Below are 20,909 nucleotides of genomic sequence, written 5' to 3'. Positions count from 1 at the left end.
CTACTCATCGTGAGAGCGTTTCTAGGAGAAAGCGCAATAAATGAGATAAAAGTGCTCGCTTAGCTCGATAAGTTGGTGACTTAAATATACCCTCACTGAGTGGGCTCATGTCTGTTTGGACATTTTAAACAAATAAAACAGTGGTAGTCCATAGACGTGCTCTAAATGACTTCCTTGTTCCGTCTCTCCCTCACATTTTCACATGTCAGAATGCCAAGCCCATATTGGCCACATATGGAAACTTTAGAGGGAGATGTAAATGAAATGTTAATGAATGTTGTGGTGTCTGTATCTGGATGTTGGTCAATAAGGCACAACTGTCATTTAAGAAGAAATTTGGCTGCTTAAGAACACACTGTGATTCTAGTTCAGAGTTCTCACAGCTTCCTCTTAAAGTTGAAAGATTTTTTAAGAAACCATTCATGAATGAGGCTCAATACTCTTTAGTGGGACAGGTCAGGTATACTGTGATTTTTAGTGTCAATACATGCTCAAATGAGTATAGTTTAGATACTAGTTTTAGTATTGATTAGTAGCTGATTTTCGATACATTTGCCAACCCTATTCTGAAATGCATAAGATGTATTTCAGAATATGGTATTAGTATGTATGCCCACAGCTCTAGAATGAGCTGTAAAGAAGCATCAAAGTTCTCTCATCTTTGTTGATTTTTAACAGGAAACTGAAATTAGATCTTAAAAAAATATAATGAACCAATAATCCCAAATATCTGATGGCTTCTAAGTGATATAAACATTGCACTTGTGTATATCTTGGTTATGTCTCGATGTGCACATTTATTTTCACTTATGTTAGTGTAAGAAAAAATGTACATCTTGTTCTTGGTCCCTCATAGTAATAGAAAAGGCATATTTGAAAATGAATTAGATTTGGTAAAAATAACATTAATGTTTTACATCTACAAAATTGAGAGAGTTTAGAGGCCCTTTATATGCAAGTTTATTTTTAGTGGCCTACATTACATTTCACAGACATTTTGCTTCTAAAATTGCTTTTACAATGCAATATCTGCACCATTACACTGTGACATCCATAATCATGATTAATGATTCATGCATTTTTGGCAACACTCTACAAGAAATGAAGGTTTAACCCCTGTACTCACATTTTAGAAAATCTAAAAGCTGTGAAAAAGTGTTGTTTTTCCTGATAATTCAGAAACCATTTCAGTTGTTCTTATATGTACGTAGAACACACCTTATCCATTTTTGAACATTAGATTGCCACAACAAAACTTCTGCTGCTATTCCACTTAATGGTTTGCAGATTGGTTAACACAACACATTTATGACATCACATTCTGTTTCCCCATACTTGGGACTGAAACATACCGTGACTTGCCCCCTTGCTGACTTGTGCCCCCTAGTGGTGGGTTTATGGCATCTTGCACGCTTGAATGCATTACAGTGTGTAAAAATAATCAATATGAATTTTATATACCTAAATCAGATTATATTGCTTACAACACAACAATCTGACATTGGGGCACCCCAAAGGATGAAAAATATAACAATAGTTAACTTAAATCATGAATTATTAGAAATATCTTCAGTTGTATGCTACACAGTCAGAAGGCTACTGCTGGAAAGGACTTGTCCCCCATATTTTCAGAACGAGCTTGACGAGGAGACAAAAGCGCTCTTTAAATGAGCACAGCATTGGTATTGGTCATCCTTATCTATTGATTCTCTATGGATCAATGCAGAAGGTAGGCAGATAATATGCACATTTTACACAAATCCACCCACTTTATGTAATATTTTAGTGGCAAGACTTAACTAGGTAAGTTAAGTAGCAGTAGGAAGTACAAGTGGGGGTGGAATATGTTGGAAAGCAATGGAAAATAATGCTTCAGGTTTAAATACAATCAAATTGCTGATTGCAGTCCTTTCTCTTCCAACATTTTAGTGAAATACTGATCAAAACATTTCAGAGACAGAGGCACATCCTGAGAACTTCAGCTCCTTGTTGTGAAGTGCATTCAAAGTGCACAAATGCACAAGTGCAACTACTGAGACAGGACTCCAGAACTCACATGAAAAACTAGTTAATTAGAGGAACAAGTCATGCGACTATAACAAGCGTGTACATTGCAAAACAAATTTTGAATTTAGAAAGAGCTACAAAAAATGAGCTGCAAATGTGTGTGTGTTTTAATGCGGAGCTCAGTTCAACCAATCCAAACATTTTGTGTTTTACTTGAGTCATTGATATTCCCTGTCAGAGGCTGATAGAGGCCTTTACGAGCACCCCAGGCTTAGTGTTAAAATGCAGAGCAGGAGAATCTTGTTGACCTGGACCACTATCTCTCCATCGGCTGCCCCTCGGGCGGTGGCTCCACAGCCGAGAGTGGATTCACCCCTAACCTGTTCTGCAGGTAGGCCCTGGTCCCAGCCACAATGCTCCGCCCCCCGCTCCACTGCATATAAACCACAGCAGCAAGCAGTAGGACACTCAGAGGCATCTGGTCTTTACTGAAGCATCTCCTCTTCAGCTCTCAGCTCACAGCCGCTGCAAACATGTCCAGGAAAGCCATGTCTGTGTCCAGCTACAGCTCCAAGAGGTCTGTGATCCCAGCCACCTCCAGCTACACTGTGAAGAGGAGCGGCTTCAGCTCTGGTTCTGCCTATGGCAGTGGATTCAGCTCTGGCTCTGCCTTCGGAGGTTCTGCTGGCATTGGCGGTGGCTACAGCAGTGGTGGCATGTTCTCCTCCAGCATGGGTGGTGGCTGCTATGTGGCTCCACCAATCACTCAAGTCACTGTGAACCAGAGCCTTCTAACCCCTCTGCAGCTCGACATCGACCCCACCATCCAGGCCGTCCGCACCAATGAGAAGGACCAGATCAAATCCCTGAACAACCGTTTCGCCTCTTTCATAGACAAGGTGCGCTTCCTGGAGCAGCAGAACAAGATGCTGGAGACCAAATGGAGCCTGCTGCAGGACCAAACCACCGCCCGCTCCAACCTGGATGCCATGTTTGAGGCCTATATTGCCAACCTCCGCAGACAGCTGGACGGCCTGGGCAACGAGAAGGTCAAGCTGGAGGGAGAGCTCAAGAACATGCAGGGTGTGGTGGAGGACTTCAAGAGGAAGTACGAAGATGAGATCAACAAGCGCGCTGCTGCAGAGAATGAGTTTGTTGTGCTGAAGAAAGATGTGGATGCTGCCTACATGAACAAGATGGTGCTGGAGGCCAAGGTGGACGCTCTCCAGGATGAGATCAACTTCCTGCGTGCTGTGTACGAGGCCGAGCTGCGCGAGCTGCAAGGCCAGATCAAAGACACCTCCGTCATTGTGGAGATGGACAACAGCCGCAACTTGGACATGGACGCCATCGTGGCGGAAGTGCGCGCTCAGTATGAAGACATCGCCAACAAGAGCAAGGCCGATGCCGAGAGCTGGTACAAGCAGAAGTATGAGGAGATGCAGACCTCTGCCGGACAGACAGGCGACGACCTCCGTACCACCAAAGCTGAGATTGCAGAGCTGAACCGCATGATCGCCCGCCTCCAAAACGAGATCGAGACCGTGAAGGGACAGAGGGCCAGCCTGGAAGCCCAGATCGCAGAGGCAGAGGAGCGCGGAGAGCTGGCTGTGAGGGACGCCAGACTGCGCATCAAAGAACTGGAGGACGCTCTGCAGAGAGCCAAGCAGGATATGGCCCGGCAGGTGCGTGAGTACCAGGAGCTGATGAACGTCAAACTCGCCCTGGACATCGAGATTGCCACCTACAGGAAGCTGCTGGAGGGAGAGGAGAGCAGGTTGGCCAGCGGAGGCATCAATGCCACCATCCACGTGCAGGAGTCCTCCAGGGGAGTGAGCGCTGGTGCCGGAGGCCTCAGCTCCAGCTCTGGCTTTGGCTACGGAGGTTCATCCATGGGAATGGGAGGCGGCATCAGCAGGTCCTCTGTCAGCACCACCAGCTCCGTCAGACGCTACTGAACCAAGACCAAGTCACTCAAATCCTGAGAGTGTTAAACTTCACATTTATATGTGAAACTGTATTTGAATGTTTCTCTGTTAAGTTTAATATTCCTGTAAACATTGTTGTACCCAGGTTGATCATGCTTTATTTCAAATGGCAATACAGGAATAACATCTAATAAATCTGAAATATAAATGCAGCAAGATCTTTTCATTTACAACACCAATTAACATTTATCTAATTATATTTTTACTATTAGGGAATTTAAAGGGTTAAGATAATTTCATTGGTCAGCTATCTACTGCAAATTAAATACAATGATGGTCCATTCCATATAGATGCAAATCTAAATATATAATATATAAGATTGAAGAGCTTTTACCAATGATTAACAAGTTATTTCATTAATTTTAAAAAAAGTTTAAAGAAATTTAAAAATTCCAACTGATTAACTTGATAAACCCGTGCTTCAGATGATACTTAATTGTTTATGGAGAAGACCGCATAATTTCTGAGGTCGAAAAAGTTTTAGAATGACTTTCAGTAGCCATTTTGTGAACAATATGAATTGGACAAAGATTCACAATTGAAGCAGTGAAGCTCCTTGTCATTTGTCTAAGGCATACTGTGGACATAAAATAGCACTCCAGGCTGTGAAAGTGCAGCGTAATCAGTCTGTACAGTGATGTGCAATGCAAGCCTTTCAAAGCAGTGACTCATAGCAGCTTTTTGAAAAATGTGACATAAGAATCGCCTGAAACTCGAAACATTGCAAAAAAAAAAAAAAATCAAGCCTACAGATACAACTTTGTACAACTTTTTTTGCATCAAGATTAAATGACCAAAGCTTCTCACTCAGATTAGTCAAAGATTTTGCAGTTGGTGATGTTTATATAGAACATAATAGCCAAGGATGAATTTAATTATCAGTGGATTTGTTACAGTCATGAAGACAAAATACACTGATTAAGATGTTTACAATACAGCATATGCAAAGGAATTGGCAGATTAGCATTGTGCAGTCTGCTCTGAATAATTGGAACGCTTTTAGAGCTGTCAATCATAATAGATTTGCTAATGTAACAACAGCAAATGAAGCATAGTTCATTTTCCTGTGAAATATTATTACCTTACCTTAGTTTTTACTTATACTGAAATAAAGTAATTGTGAGACTATACATGATGAAGTAACATTATGATAAGAGCCCAGCTTTAATGGAGATTTTAACTAAACTATACTTATTAAACTTCTTTAAAAGGTTCACAGTGTAACTTTTCTGGGGGTGTGTCCGCCACCTTGTTCTTCTCTTCTATGGAGATGTTACTGCTTTTTCCTGGAATATTTCCCAATAGCATTCAACTTTTTCTAAATATGTTACAGATTTTTACACACAGAAGATGATTTAAGTTGCCTTTTTCACAAGGAATGTTAATTTAGAAGCCATAAAAAGTTAAAAACAGGCTTACAACAGCTCACCTGCTCACAGCCCGTGCCTCGCCGTGGTGGTACTGTTCAGAACTGAAGTCTAGTTCAAGGCATAAGGACTAAATTATGTGGGCCATTCAAATGCACCTTGTAAATAACACCGTTCAGAAATTAAATTGAAAATGACACCATAAAAACAATGGGGGGTGTCAGTGAACCTCAAATCAATCATGTTTAAAGCCATTCTCAATAATAATGTGTCTAATAATCAATCAAATCATGTACAACTGTGAATTAATTAAGCATGTCTGTCTGTCAATCATGTCAAAATAGCTGAAATTTCCCATGTCTGTTACACATGGATATAAAAAGGGGACACCACCAGGCAAAGTTGCAGGTCAGATGAGAGGAGAGGTGACCCTCTCACTGGAAGAATGCATATTTTTCAAGGTATAACACCTAATTTAAATAAATGCTAGATATACAAGTTTAATGCCACGCTGTGTCAAATTGTAATATATCCTTGGAGACAAGCAGATATCAGATCATCCACCAAAAAAGTTACATAGTGCACCTTGAATATAGTGCAGCCTAATATTCAACATTGTTACATGTGTGGTGTGCAGCTATACATTGCATGCGCTGACATTTCTTTCAATGTTATCACGCCCATTGCCCAAGTCATAGCATGACAACTCTATGTGTAATGGTTTTAGTTTATCACCATTGTTCAGGGTCAGTGGAAGCTCGAGCACACAGAACTATATAGCCTGACAGACGAGCCTTCACATTCATGCCTATGGGGGTGTACGAGCGTAAATACATTTCACACTGCTACTGGCAACTTGGAAAGATCACACAGAGATGGAGAAATAACACCACTTTTAAAGTTGACCAATAAACATGTTTCACAAAGGCACGAAACACTAACCAATGCACAACTCTCCCATGCTACATGCACTATAGAAAAAAATTATATTCATACAAGCTCTTATGGTGATTCACGGATGATTTGTTTTGCAAGTGACAGCAACTACACACACTTTTTGATTAGGCTTCATTGGTAGAATCAACTAATCAGACCTGAAAAACTATTTGATTAAAACAACAACAACCATGCCAACATTGTGTGCCAAGAAAATGTGTTTTCCACTGTAAACATTAAATAATCTAGTTTAAAATGCTCTTATAAAACAGTCAAATCTTGGCCACTCTTTAATGTCTCTATAGGGCTACTAAAATACATTTGTTACCACGCTTTTCTCTGTGTGATCCCCACTCTAACACATAGCCCACGATAATTAAAACACCTATTTTAATGCAATAATTTAAATAATTTTCACAAAGTATGAACAGAACCAGCTTAATTTAGATTGAATTAACTTTAAACAATATCTTCTTTAGGCTTTGTTCCCATCTCTGTGCATCACCAGGCTGGACAGACTACACATTACGCGTGCATTGTCCATCTCTTCCACATCACTTGATAATAAGTTCCACTGCGTAAATCTTCAAACTATAGCCAATTTCCCTGCTACAAACTGCAAGATAACAACTTCCCTGCTTGCTTTTATCGCCAATGCCTTTTTTCCCAGCCTAAATCTCAACAGAACGCATCCACTCTCTTCTGGTTTCAACTCTGAAGCGCTGTTTCCCGTTATATTTGCGCACACACGTCTTCTTCACTCTTATAATCGCACTTACCATCTTCTTTCTCGTCGAAAACTGGTCTCTTAGAAGAACTATTGGCGCCCATCCTCTTCTTCCACTTGCCCCAGTGAAACATCGATGCTCAGATTTCATTCCTCGCCTTTTGCAAAGAAACTACAGCGCTGCTTCTTCGGGCTCCCTCTTCACTAAACTGTCAGAGTAATAATACGCGTGCATTTTGGTCCGCTGTGCCAAAGCAAAGCAATGACGCGAGGGTAGTAGATTTCACTTTATGATAATCTGGAGTGAATGGTGCTTGTTGGCTGAGTTTAGGCTAATCTCGGAGCAGAGGCAGAGTGTTGAGCTGTCTTCCGTAGCCTGACAGCCCAACCGCGAGACTTATGTTTGGATGGGCTCGGAGTAAAGCCACGTAAGGCAAGTTAAAAGAGACGCACGGACGTAAACAGGAAACTCAACTTCAAAATAAAAGCTTGTTTGCAATATTTACAATGAGTACTGGAGATTAACCAGGTAAAGGCTTATTTATGGTAATTCAGGTAAAATATAGCTCCTAGTATGCATATTATTTTAATTTGCATAAAGTAATTAAATTCATTTATTTTATGTCCTAATGGAAGTGTGTGGGATTTAATACGTTTTCTTTTTCTCACTCCTTTTCGAGCTTATATAAGAACAAATTTGTGAAATGTGCATTAGGTGTACCTGATACATATGTTAAAAAAAGAATAATAATAATAATAAAATAAATGAATGAATGAGAATGTCAAAGTCTGTTCTATGTTTATTGTATTTTTTTCTAGTCTATACCTCACAATGGTAGACTGTGTTGTCTGAGAGGTGTGACATTAATTTATGCAGGTCTTGGTAACACCAGGAACCACTATTTTTGTCATCCACTTAGAAAATAATTTTATGTAATATTTTGCAGCGACATTATAAGCCGAGGTGATAAGGATTTGGTTCAGCTGGGAAGAAATTGAAGTCAAATGTAAATATTTAAATGTAAAAAATTTTACAAAATTTTGCCTTTTGCCAATTGCCACCAAGCACCACCATGTACGCTCACAGATGCAGTGCTGAAAAACTCAATGAAAATCTTAGAAAACAATAGGCCAGACTGTACTTACTTGGGCAACATGTTATGATAGAGAAAAAGGTACCAACATTTTTAGTTTATTAAGGCTTTATTTCAAACTTTAGCCATGGCCAAAAACTTTCCTCAATAATGTACAATATCCAAATAAAATATATTTTAAAAATGAATTTCATGGTTTTCTATTAACAGCTCCCTCTCTGTTCTCCACATATTTACTTCGACATTTTATGCTTAAACTCACAACCGGAATTGCTCCTATGTCGACGTGGGACACTTTACGCTTGTGAGAGTAGTGTGACAGTTTGTGTTCGGAGACGGTAGTTGAAGCGGAGACGTGTTTGAGAGAGTGTCCGCTGACAAAAGAACAGTGGACAAAGATGGACCAGACCGCACAGCTAGACCCAAGAACCGGACTAACACCGGACTGTCCCATATGAGCCCCATGAGCTCTACTGCCGTCCAAATGCACTGAATTATTCCACTGTCTCATTAGGAAATGGATGGGTGGTGCCAGATCACTGCAAGAGAGAGAGAGAGAGGATTTAACACTTTGTCTTCAATATGCACAAATATGTTACACAATGCATCACATTACAGTCACTCAATGGAAAGCAACTATGGGAAGTGTGCGACATAGACTGGTTACATCAACGTACAGAATATAGTGCTTACCTAACCTAATGCATGCCCCCAATCACGTGATCAAAGTTGTGTTAGACATGAATTAAACAAGAAGGAGCGACTACACGTCACACTGTATTATTAATCATGCATATGCACTTTTATGGCAATGTGGATTTCCTTTGTTTCATGTTGGCCTCAGGAGATTTATAATGAACTGTGTAGGCTATCAATATATAATAAGACATTAGTATGGCTTATTGCAGGTCATTTTCTTGGCTACACGTTTAGTCTGTGAAACAAATGATACACAGACTGTTGTGTTATGTAGCTGAAATGCACATGATCACGTTAAATAAGGAGTTTCCTAGTGATTTAGTACTATTATTATTATTATTGGGCTACGTTTCTTTTATAGCATCCAAGCCTTTCATGAAACTGTCTGCACCATAGACTGAATTTATAAATTATACATTCTATGCGGTCTGCACAATGCACACGTGCGTCATTTTGAGTTATAAAAATCATAAAATAAATCATAAATAATAACTAAATAACACTGACTAGTCACAAATATGCTACGTTATGATTAATACTAAAATATTTTATTACAAACCCAAAACATTTTAGATATTTTTGTTTGTTGCGTCATCAGTTGCTATGTTGTTGAGCAGCCAATCAGAAAATTTCTCGAAATGATTTTTGACTCCGTTGCTATGGTTACAACTCAACGCAATGCTGTTAGCAACTTTAGCGTGAGTTTTCCGAAGCGAAAACGTGGATCTATTAAAATAACTAAAAACTCCAAACAAGCGACAAACTTATAAAACCGTAAGTATAGGCGCTTTATTCCTCCTTACGTGTCCTCTTAAATAGATGCAGTTAGGTATCTGGCGTATTAGCCAATTTTAAGTAACTATTATTTTATATTAGCATAAGGTTTTTAACGTTGACGAAAACCACATGGATGAAAACGTATTGTAATGTTAGCTTAAACTATCCGATATGAAAGAGCACATTGCGTGAATATTTAAAAATATGCATGAATTATGTTTATAATAGTGTTAATTTGGGTAGTCAAAAAGTAATGACAAATGACAAATGAAGTAAAAGTAAAAACACACGCTACCTTATTTAACACATAGAAATACATTGCAAAGGTTAGCAAAAAATTAAATTTATCATAAAACAAAAATAGAATTGATCCATTTAGACCAAGTGTCTTAAATTAAGCAGGTAATCCAGTTTTACAGGTAATATTTTGGTAGCGTCCTAAAATAAAATGTGTTATAGTAGGTTATTGCTTTATGAAACGAGTAATTCAAGTATTTTTGTATCTGCACAAGTAAATGCAATGCGCCTTTCTCTCACTTTTAGACGCTCAAATCAAAATGACATCATGCTGAAGCAGTCTCGCCTTGGGTATCTCCACCTGCCAAAACAAGTGATCCCACTTCCAGCATGTTGTTCCCAGTGGAGGAAGATGTGACTGACTCTGACCTGCAGCTACGCCTCTGTGTTGGAGACAGCATTGACAAACCACAGACCTCCCATGGCTCTGACAGCGACGAGGCAAAGGAGATACCCCCGTACCAGCCACCAGAGACCCTTTTTCTGAGCCGGAGCAAGCTGAAAAAAGTGCCTGAGAATCTACTGAAGAACAGGGCACTAAAGGTCAGTACAAACTTCAGTCTTCATCACTTCATTACCCGCCCGCTGCCCACACTCAGGCTCATAGCATCACGGTCCGCTTCAGCTAAACTAATTGGAACATTAGGCTACATTAGGACATCTGATCTGCCTCCAATGTGAAAACTTTTATTGAGCTATAAATATTATGCATGTCTGTGAGAGAGAGTATTTTTCTCTGCAGACGGCAAACAAATATTGCTATTTCCAGAAGATTTAGCAATGTTGTTATTGCTTGGCTCTCCAACAAGATTAATAAAGATAAACATATAGGTTTTAGGGTTGTCAAATGTTTATAAAATCAGATACTATCGATACTAAACCTAATATTGAAACTACATACTGATTTGAAGTATCGAGACTAAAAAAGTCACATTAACAGGATGAAATCTGAACAGTTTTAGTATGTGTTTGAGCTTTACCAGGGCAAGTATGAGACCTCATGGGAACATAAAGAATGTACTATTATTTTGTGTTGAAAATTACAGTCTGTTACTAAAAAAGAGCATTTTTTTATCTTCATTTTGGTGTTGTAATTGGCATCAAGTACTGAATCAATTCCTTAGTATCAAAATCAAGTTTGAAATGTTAGTATTGTGACAACACTAATAAGTTTGTTGCACTATGAAGTATTTATTAAGTGATTATGTGTTGTGATAAAATTACTCGTCCTTTTTCTGTGAACAGTTAAAATAATATATGCATGCGGTTAACATGATCTGACTTGATTTTGCTGTCTCTAATCTAGAATGCTTTTGCTTGTAATGAAAAAGTATGTATAGCACAAAAGTATAATGGGATTCAATTCTTTTTATAGTTTTCCATTGTTCTCTTGTTTATGTTGGCCGAATTTGAACATAAGAATACAATCATTTCCACCCTTAACCAAAAAGTAGGCCTGTGGGCTTGTTGTAATTTTGTAGATTAATGATGATGTTTCAGGTGAGTAATTATTTGGTTATAAGGATTTCTATTGGACAAGATTTGTGAGCTAGTCCTGAGATTATTTTGCTAAACTAATCTATTACTCTTTCTGTGTTACTTTTCTGTAATTGTTGTTTTTGTATAAACTCCATTCAGTCGTCGTCTTCTGAGTGAAGTTTAGGCTTGATAAATGGTCAAAGTAGGGTGAACAGATTTTCAAAATCAAAAACTGGGACATCCCTGGTTTGGAGTGGTGGGTAATATTAAAATTTTGAAAAGAGTGCGTAAAAGAGGAAAATTATTAAGCATTTGGTCCATTCATGACTTACTCATGGGTCATTAAATAATTTGAAAGACTTCAGTCAGTGTAATTGAGAACATTTTTTTGTGTTCTGGTCATTTTCAAGTGCGTTTTTTGTTGGGTTTTTTTGGCTAGAGAAATCGCTCTTTACTGTATCAAATTTGTGAAAAATAGGGACACCTGGGAGAAATCAGTGGTTTGGGATAAATCTGCTGAGACAGGGCACAGGGCTCAAAACTGGAACTGTCCTGGGTAAACAGAGACGTCTGGTCACCCTAGATCAGGGGTCACCAACCCTGTGCCCGCGGGCGCCATGTCGCCCCCAAGCCCCACATGAGTCGCCCGCAGACCGGTTCTAAAAAATAGCACAACTCACTAATGAGCTGCATCTAAAATTTAATTTTATTCTGTAGCTATTTTTTTTTATCACCCTTGCGTTTATATAGATTTAAAAATGACAATATCTTAAACATATGTTCATTATACGTGAAGTTTAGATAAGTTAATGTGAACTTTGACCTACTCACTTCCAAGGTCAGTATTGTGCGCGTGACAAAACCAGTGCTCCGCTCGCGAGCGCTGTGAGGATGCGCTGAAAGCGGTTTCTTACTCCAAAACATGGTAGAAAATAAAGAGATCACTTTCACAACGATTTAAGACTGTAAAAGAAACCTGCGTGTATCTCATCTGCGGAGCGACTGTGGTGACCGCAAAGCGACACAATGTGGAGGGACACTTCACTATGATAGTCAAATGACGCCATATTCACTACGTCTCACAAAACTCCACACTAACTACCCACGGGGACGCGCACTCCCTACGGGGACGCGCACTATGGGCAGAACAAGCCCAGAGCTAAACGCAGCTTTAGGTAAACAAAAGGCTTTTTTCACGACACCAGTGAAAACGTCACACAACGCAACCGAGATTTATTTAAAAATATGTAAGCTTATTTTTCTTTAACATTACATAATCGATAACTTTATGAAACATGGTGCAATGTATATTATTTATGTTTTGTTAAAAAGGTTTGTGAATGGATAGTGAAAATGGGACACTTTTCCTATGAGATGTAGTGATGTGTCATCTGGAAATTTAACAATTACTAAGATTAATAAAGTTAAAGTGCTGAATACTGATATGTTTCCCTCCTTGCTCATTGTTGATAATTATTTTGAGAAATCATTAATGTGATCAGTGTCTTGCAACATGATCAGTGTGTTCACATAGATGATTATCATTTATCATTATTAATAATGTATAACTAAAGGCAAACTGAGAAAATGTGTTATTTCAGAAGAGCGTCTCAAACTGGTAGCCCTTTGTATGACTCAGTGCCCATAAAGTAGCTCTCATTTTAAAAAAGGTTGGTGACCCCTGCCCTAGATATCCAAGAGATACTGAAATGTTTTGAGAGCTTTTGCCAGTTCCATGCCACTGTCCCTTTAGTTGACTAATTGATCACAGTGCATGTCTTCAGTCGATTAAGAACTTAAGACTTCACTACAAGACAATGATAAAAATGTTCAGCTGTGTTCATTCCTCTGTTAAGGATTTTGCGTACACCTGAGATCTCCGAGAATACTAAACAAACAGGTGTATTGTATTTCATTTATTCTCACAATATCCCATTGGCTCCAGTGAGAAGGTGCCTGCGGGGCTGGAGTTGGCAGGTCGGGGTGACTTCTGCACTCCATTACAGCTGTGGCCTTCATACTGACCTGGTGCCTGAGTACAGCTGTCAGAAGGGCGTAGCGAGATTAATGTTATGTCATTCTGCAAAAAAACACCACAACCACAGCAAGATGGAAAAATAGGCTGCGTTCACGTTCTAAAAGTTGATGATGTCAAAACTTCAGACGGAGGGCAGGGGTGTGTTTAACTCTATGGGAAATGTACTGTTATTGCAGAAATATTCAAATTGAAAATCCATAAATGTTGAACTTTATCATTATTGTCATATTAATCTTACAGTCCTTTCAACTGACAACAGTCACATCTTTGGGGCTGAATTATGGCACCACTTTCTGAAGCTACTGTGAAGCAATAATTTGATTTTTGTTTCCTGGCACTGTGACAGTTTTTGTTTCATGTGGATAGGCTCAGTAATTACAGAGAAATTAGCCAAAAAAACAAACAAACTGGTCAACAAATCTGCAATCTGAGAGTTAAACAGCAAATTCCACCACAGAATTCAGACCAGTCCTCCAGATAAATCACACTAGCTATTCACTATATTACCAGGCCACAATGGAAAAGCTTTACAATATGGGTTGTTCTGCTGATTCAAGAATATCCAAAAGAAATATCCACTAATATTATTGATGGGTTTTAGTTCCCTTTTTATAGGTGCCATTTTGAGTGCTTTGCACCACTGAAAAGATAGAATACTTGGATTTGAATTGTTAATTGCTATGGATACTCTCATTTTTTCTGAATCTCATGCATAGTTAAATGTATGCTACCTCAAAGCAATCAAACTATTATTATTCACTTGCAGTCCATATAAAATTAATACCTTTTGAATGCAATGTTGCCTTGATTTCGTGTTCCATAATCTTCCTTTATGTTGTAGTATTTGTACCTCGAAGGCAATGAGTTGCAAAGTATTCCTGAGTTCCTGTTTACAAGTTTACCCAACCTGCTGTGGCTGGACCTCAGACATAACCAGATCAAATCTCTTCCTGCAGAAATTGGTTGTCACAGGTAAGCCATTTTAAATTCACCTGATTTGTTATTAGAGTTGTCAAAAGTGTCGAAAATCAGATACAAATCGATATTAAAATTAGTAATGAAACCGGATACTCATTTGAGAAGATATTGATACAAAATAATTCACAGAACAGAAATGAATCTTTCCTGAATAGCTTTGCAATGATCTTGAGCTGTACCAGAACTATTATAAGACCACATAGATCAGTATATGCACCTGGACCACTATGGAACCTACCTGGACGACTGAGAGATTACACAGATATAAAACTACACAGCAATATAGAGGAAATTACTGTGATTTAATGACAAAAATTATATTCTACTGTCTAAACAAGAGGGTGTTTTTATTATTATTGTGGTATCGGAATCAGAATCGAGTATTGAGTATATTCTTTAGTATCGAAAACGAGTTTGAAATTTTAGTAACAACACTATTTATTATTGTTTTGTTTTGGTATTTTACAAACATCTACCACTAAATTAAAAAAATATGAATAACATAATCGATGTCACCTCCAGCATCACTGAAGGCTACAGTATTTATTTGCAAAGTAAAAAATGTAAATTATAAATAACTGCATTAGCTAGTGGCAAGGTTATAGAATTTTTTCTTATACCTCAAATACCTTTAACTAATTAGTTTATTTGGCTCAAGTGGTATTAATTGGACAAATTAATATTCACAGCAGCGTCATTTAAGATCAAATGTTTTTACAGAGGTCATAGCCCATTTCGTGTTGGTTAGTTCTGTGTTGGTTTATACACAAAATAGCAAAGGTTAGAGAGTTTTACTGGAAAAACTCTTTATTCTCACTGTTGCCTGGTAAAACTGCTGTAATACCCAATGGTGCCTGCCAAACATGTCTCTGTGACCCAGATATGGAAATGGTGCCATGGCTGACCATCCGGTACTGTCAAACTCATGCATAAATCATAAACCACCAAAAATATGATAATCTTACTGTAAAATGTGAATAATTACACTGAATTAATAGAGTAACACAACTAAAGTAGCATTAAGTTTGAAGTAGGGATGTTGTGATTAGGGTTGTCAAAAGTATAAAAACAATATTGATTGATACTAAAAGTAGTATCTACTGCTACTGCTAGATACTCATTTGAGCAGGTATCAATACTAAAAAAGTTACATTCACAGAACAGAAATTAGCCTTTCCTGAATAGCTTTAGAATGATCTCAAGTCAGATACAAGTATAAGACACATAGACTAGTGTACACCAATGGACCAGTATGGAACCTGCCTGCACAACTGAGAGATTACACAGATATAAGACCACATGATAACATAAAAGAAGGTACTAAGATTTAGTTCTGAAAATCAGATTCTGTTGTCTAAATAAAGAGTGTTTTTAATTATTATTGGTGTTACCAATGTATTATCAGAATCAATGCTGAGTATCAAGTATATTCAAAATCAAGTTTGAAATGATGGTATCATGGCAACACTTGTCATGATATCAAAGGTTGGTGCTGCAATTACTGTAAGAGGAAACGTCACAATCTTGCAATTATTCACAATTACTGATGCCTTGACCGTATGGTAAAATCCTTAAGTCACTCATTTCCACTGTCTGTAGATCATGATCACTCTTGTATGTGACAGGTTTAGGAGTTACATTTTGGTTTACTTTTTTGGAGCATCCATGTTGTTTCAGCTGTTATTGGTGACATTCTGAAAACTGTTGCCCATTGAAAAATATAACATATTTTGAAAAATTTGCTATTTGTCCCATTGTTTATTATTCTGAAATCCATGAATAGATTGAACTGAAATTAATTATTTTTGCATGTAAAATTCTCACTATTATATATATTTTTGCTCTTATGATTACATTGTGATCTGAATAATTGCAAGTATTGATTAACCAAATTTCCACTACTTAGAGGCAGCTTGGTTTCAACATACAAACCTGTATGTTGGATGTGGCTCTGATAAAGAAGCAACATGTGGCAGATTAAACGTATTGGCTAAAGCAGAAAAATAAATGAAATGTAGGAGGATATGTGGCTTGTCTTTCTGATGTGAAATATTTCCGAAATACAGTGACTGAGACACATTTCAATTTGTCATTTCCAGTATCTCTCAGGAAAGCATCCAGCGCGAACAATCTCTTATTTTTGCCAGGAGGAAAGAAAGTAGTTTGGTTGTATACGCCCACACAGAACAAGAGATGTCACCCAACTTTGTTTAACAAACAGTCAGTTTAGTATCACATTTTTAAAGCAACAAAGTGTAAAGAAGGTAGTTTACTCTCTTTACAATATAGAGCATTTTCTGTATTGATTTAACAATAGAAAAGTAGGAGTGAGAGCATAGACTGTATATATAAATGGACATAGCTATCCTGCTAGCCACTGTGGTCCAAATATGAAGTGAGCATGGGTGTGCTTCCAGCTCCATCAACTCAACGCAATTCACTTTCTACTGAAAAACTGTTGCCCCTCTCTAAATGCTGCTGTCAGGCTTGTCGTTTTGGCTCTCTACATGGCTCCAAATTCTCCCCTATAACTGCTAGCCTCGATGAGCTTCATTTGACTGGAGCCGAACACTATGGGTGACAGTCCCTTAGTCCACTGCTTTTATACAGTTAGCAGCTCGGTCACACGAGAGGAGCTTGGAATAGAGCCGCTGCTCCTACATGTTGAGAGGAGCCAGCTGAGGTGGCTCGGGCATCTGCTCAGGATGCCCCCTGGACGCCTCCCTAGGGAGGTGTTGGGGGCATGTCCCATGGGGAGGAGGCCCCAGGGAAGACCCAGGAGACGCTGGCCTAGGAACGCCTTGGGGTCCCACCGGAGGAGCTGGAGGATGTGTCTGGGGAGAGGGAAGGTTGGGAGTCCCTGCTTAGACTGCTGCCCCTGCGACCCTTGTATCTTATATTAGTAAAAGCTCAGGGCAAATTATTATAGTGTTATGATTATTGCACTCTTCAGATGTGTAATGTAAGTAAGTAAGTAAGTAAACTTTATTTATATAGCACCTTTCACAGATAAAATCAAGTGCTTTACAGAGTGCAAATAAAAATAAGACCAACCCTTTACTGGTTGTAGAGTGGTTGCATAAAAACATGAAAAGAAGAAAATGGAACCCAACTCAGTTTTTCTCTTCTTTCTTAATTTTCTGCCCTTCCCCTTTATTTCTTGTTTTTTTCTGTTTTATTACTTACTTACCCATACAGACCCCCCCCCCCCCCCCCCACACACACACACACACACACTCACATTCCCATATAAGAAGAACAGAATCCATTCTTATTGTCTTGTCACCCCCTTCAAACCTTGATGTGTGCTATGAACTATTCCCTCAAATGTCTAATGACTTTTATTGTTTGTATTGTCTCTAATATTACAATAAAAAAAGAAATAATAACAAATTTACACTTGAAAATTAAATAATAAATACTTTGTGTATGTGATGTGTCTCTAAATATCAGTGCCTGCTCTGCTCTCCTTAAAGACTGGAGCTAATCACAGCGTTCACACGACTTTACAAATGTCCCATGTATCTTTTTTTAGATGTTTAAGAACATTGCTACTGGAGGGGAATCCCATCACCGAGCTGCCTCCAGAGCTCGGTAAATTCATTTTCACATCAAAATGTATTGTAATATTTAATTTTGCCAAACTAAATTGTATTCAATTAAAATGTAAATCCCCTTTGTACTAGTCAAACAGTGTCTTCATCTTAACAAAACTTAACCAGGAACAAAACACTACTAAGGCTGAGGCCTTTGGAATTATATTTTAAGTAGGATGCATTTTCATTTTATGCTATGAATCTTTACCAGATGAAAGCACTTTAACTTCTTGTAATATGGTTATTGCAGTAGCAGATAGTGGTAACATTACTGTATATGTATTGGGCAGCTCTCTTTCAGAATAAGACAAAAAATATCTAATTAGATCTTTGACACTGTTTATTAAGTACTTATTTATGTTTTATGACATATGACTTTATTTAACTAACTTTTTTCCATTCAGTCTCTTATTTTATTACCCTCATATGGATGTTCTCAGACATGATATTAACTGTTATCTTAAAAGGTGTTCTACCTGATTTTTACCTATTAAAAACTGAGCTTTTTACATCAGTCCAAAGTTTTAATTCATTTTCCAAACGTATCCTAATTGGCCATCACAGTAATGCTAGCACCAACTAGCATGCTAACAGTGGACTTCCTAATTTTTTTACCTTAAGAATTGCTTTTACACTATATCTGTGGTAAGGCAAATTTTGAAAAAATATTTTATATATTTTGATAAAATATGGGTACAGCCTCTTTATTTATTTTTATTTATCTATTTTTTATTTACACAGGGAGAGCTGAATGAGGGCACTCAGACTCTACTTTTCATGGGTGCCCTGTTCAAAAAAATACAAACAATAAACAAACAAAACAAATAAGTAAATAAGTCCATTTAACAATAAAAACAGGTGCAGAAATGAGGATAAATGTTTTACCAGATTATTAAATCACATTTGGCACTAAAGTATCTAGTTTAGCTTTTCCTTGAAATATATTCCATTTTTGTGAAGCATAACAGCCAAAAGTCCTTTTTTTAATACGCATGAAGTGCTTTATAAACACTATCTAATACCTGAGTAACCGGTAACATATCAATTACCACAGAGTAATTCATTTGCCTATAACTCTATCTTAACTAATACTAACGCTAATAAAAGTATTTTTTGTGAATTCAGGTAACGTTCTGAGCTTGAACGGCCTGAACCTCCGTGACTGCCCGCTCCATTACCCTTCACACGACATCCTACAGCAGGGGGTCCGCAGCGTCCTGCAGTACCTGAGGGCTGCCTTAGCCCAGCGCCCGGTCAGCGCCCCCAAGAGCCTGCCAGGTGAATCAGCTTTCCCTATGCACAGAGGAGAGGTGCTCTGTGTGTGTGTGTGCCTTTTAAAAACACAGCTATCCAGCCATCTGCTCCCATTGTCAGAGATAGGACACCCAAAAATAGCTTCCTCTTGCCCTGGTGCCCGTTCGCCAGTGTGACTTCTGTTCCCTTGGCAACTGCACATGCCACCCGGCTGGCTGCTCCCACCCTGGCTACAGGTCCGTAATATTTTTAGCCTGATGAGAAATGATCGATAACCCAAGCCCTAACCCAACAGCAGCCGCCTAGAGGCACCAAGCTTTCCACTGATAAACGCTTCTGAGAAGACAATCCTTCTCCAGAAAGGATCACTGCAAAAAAAGAGCATCTCGACTGGTTAAAGTTACATGAATGCAGGATAATCTTAATTTCATTAGTTGTTACTATAAGATGTATTACAGGATTATATATATTATTTGGTGAGGCAAGGCAAGTTTATTTGTACAGCACAATTTGTACACAAAGTAATTTGAAGTGTTTTTCAGAATAAGAAAGACATTCAAATTACAATACAACTAATCAAAACATAAATAATCACAAATAATCAGCATAAAATTAACATTAAAACAGAAGAGTGCAGAATATAAACCTCACAGTCATTTACACAGCTAAACAAAACCGTTTTGAGCCTGGATTTAAACATTGTCAAAGTAGAGGCCTGTCTCACATCTTCACAAAGACTGTTCCAGGTTTTAGCTGCATAAAACTGAAACACTGATTCCCCATGTTTAGTCCTGACTCTGGGCACCAGCAGGAGGCCGGTCCCTGAAGTCCTCAGAGTGTGAGATGGTTCATATGGCACTAACATGCTGGAGATGTACTTTGGTGCTAGGCCATGGAGAGACTTGTCACAAGCAGAGCTGTGAGGAACAGGAAGCCAGTACAGAGACCTGAACACAGGACGCATGTGCTCGTACTTCCTGGTTCTAGTCATGACCCGAGCAGCAACGTTCTGGATGTACTGCAGCTATCTTAACGCTCGTTTGGAAAGGCCAGTGAACAGGCCGTTACTGTATCTAACCTACTGGAGACAAATGCATGGATAAGTCTCTCCAAGTGTGGTTTAGACAGTATACCTCTGATGTTTGCAATATTTCTTAGAATGTAAAAATTACAGATCTTTTTGATTTGATGTGGCTGTTAAAGTTCAAATCTGAGTCCATTATTACCCCTATACCCCTATTATTTGACTTTTACAACATTTTGTCCTTGTTTTAATTAGGGATGCACCAATTTGTCACTAATATTTTGCCCAATACCAATATTGGGTCTATATATTTGGGCATCCTCAGTTTCAATACATTTATTCCTATTTCAAGCCATTTTCCAATTCCTAATGGAAATGACATAAGAAATTTGCTTAGATTTAGTTTCTTGGAAGTCCAAAATATAGTTAAAGACCTAATATGTAACATTTCAGTCTTAAATAGACTTAAATAGACTAAAAAACATTGCAGCACTAAATGCCTTGAAAAACCTGCATCCTATATTGTGAGTCAGCTTGCCACTCCACAGTCCTGACCTGTCCTGACTTTACCTGGTGGTGGGCACTTCATCTGCTTGTCTTCATGGAAATTACACCGTTTTGCTTAGAACAAAACGTATCCATCTCCA

General features: G+C 38.4%; 2 protein-coding genes across 2 annotated transcripts in view; one reads left to right on the top strand and one right to left on the bottom strand.

Annotated features, from left to right (window-relative positions):
- The window catches only part of LOC117382311 (serine/threonine-protein kinase 32C-like), a 187,171-nt gene extending 179,732 nt beyond the window's left edge, over nt 1–7,439 (bottom strand). The window contains exon 1 of the mRNA XM_033979444.2: nt 7,079–7,439. Coding sequence (XP_033835335.1) covers nt 7,079–7,160 — 82 coding nt within the window. The 5' untranslated portion in view covers nt 7,161–7,439. The remainder of the gene's footprint in view (nt 1–7,078) is intronic.
- Nucleotides 2,492–3,965, top strand: LOC117382310 (keratin, type II cytoskeletal 8-like). Its single transcript, XM_033979443.2, has one exon. It carries the CDS (start codon nt 2,541–2,543, stop codon nt 3,963–3,965), a length of 1,425 nt encoding a protein of 474 aa, XP_033835334.1. The 5' UTR covers nt 2,492–2,540.
- Nucleotides 7,440–20,909: the final 13,470 nt, after the last annotated feature.

The sequence above is a fragment of the Periophthalmus magnuspinnatus genome, chromosome 15 (assembly GCF_009829125.3).
Source record: "Periophthalmus magnuspinnatus isolate fPerMag1 chromosome 15, fPerMag1.2.pri, whole genome shotgun sequence".
NCBI classification, from domain to species: Eukaryota; Metazoa; Chordata; class Actinopteri; order Gobiiformes; family Gobiidae; genus Periophthalmus; species Periophthalmus magnuspinnatus.
This window is presented reverse-complemented; position numbering and strand designations above follow the sequence as displayed.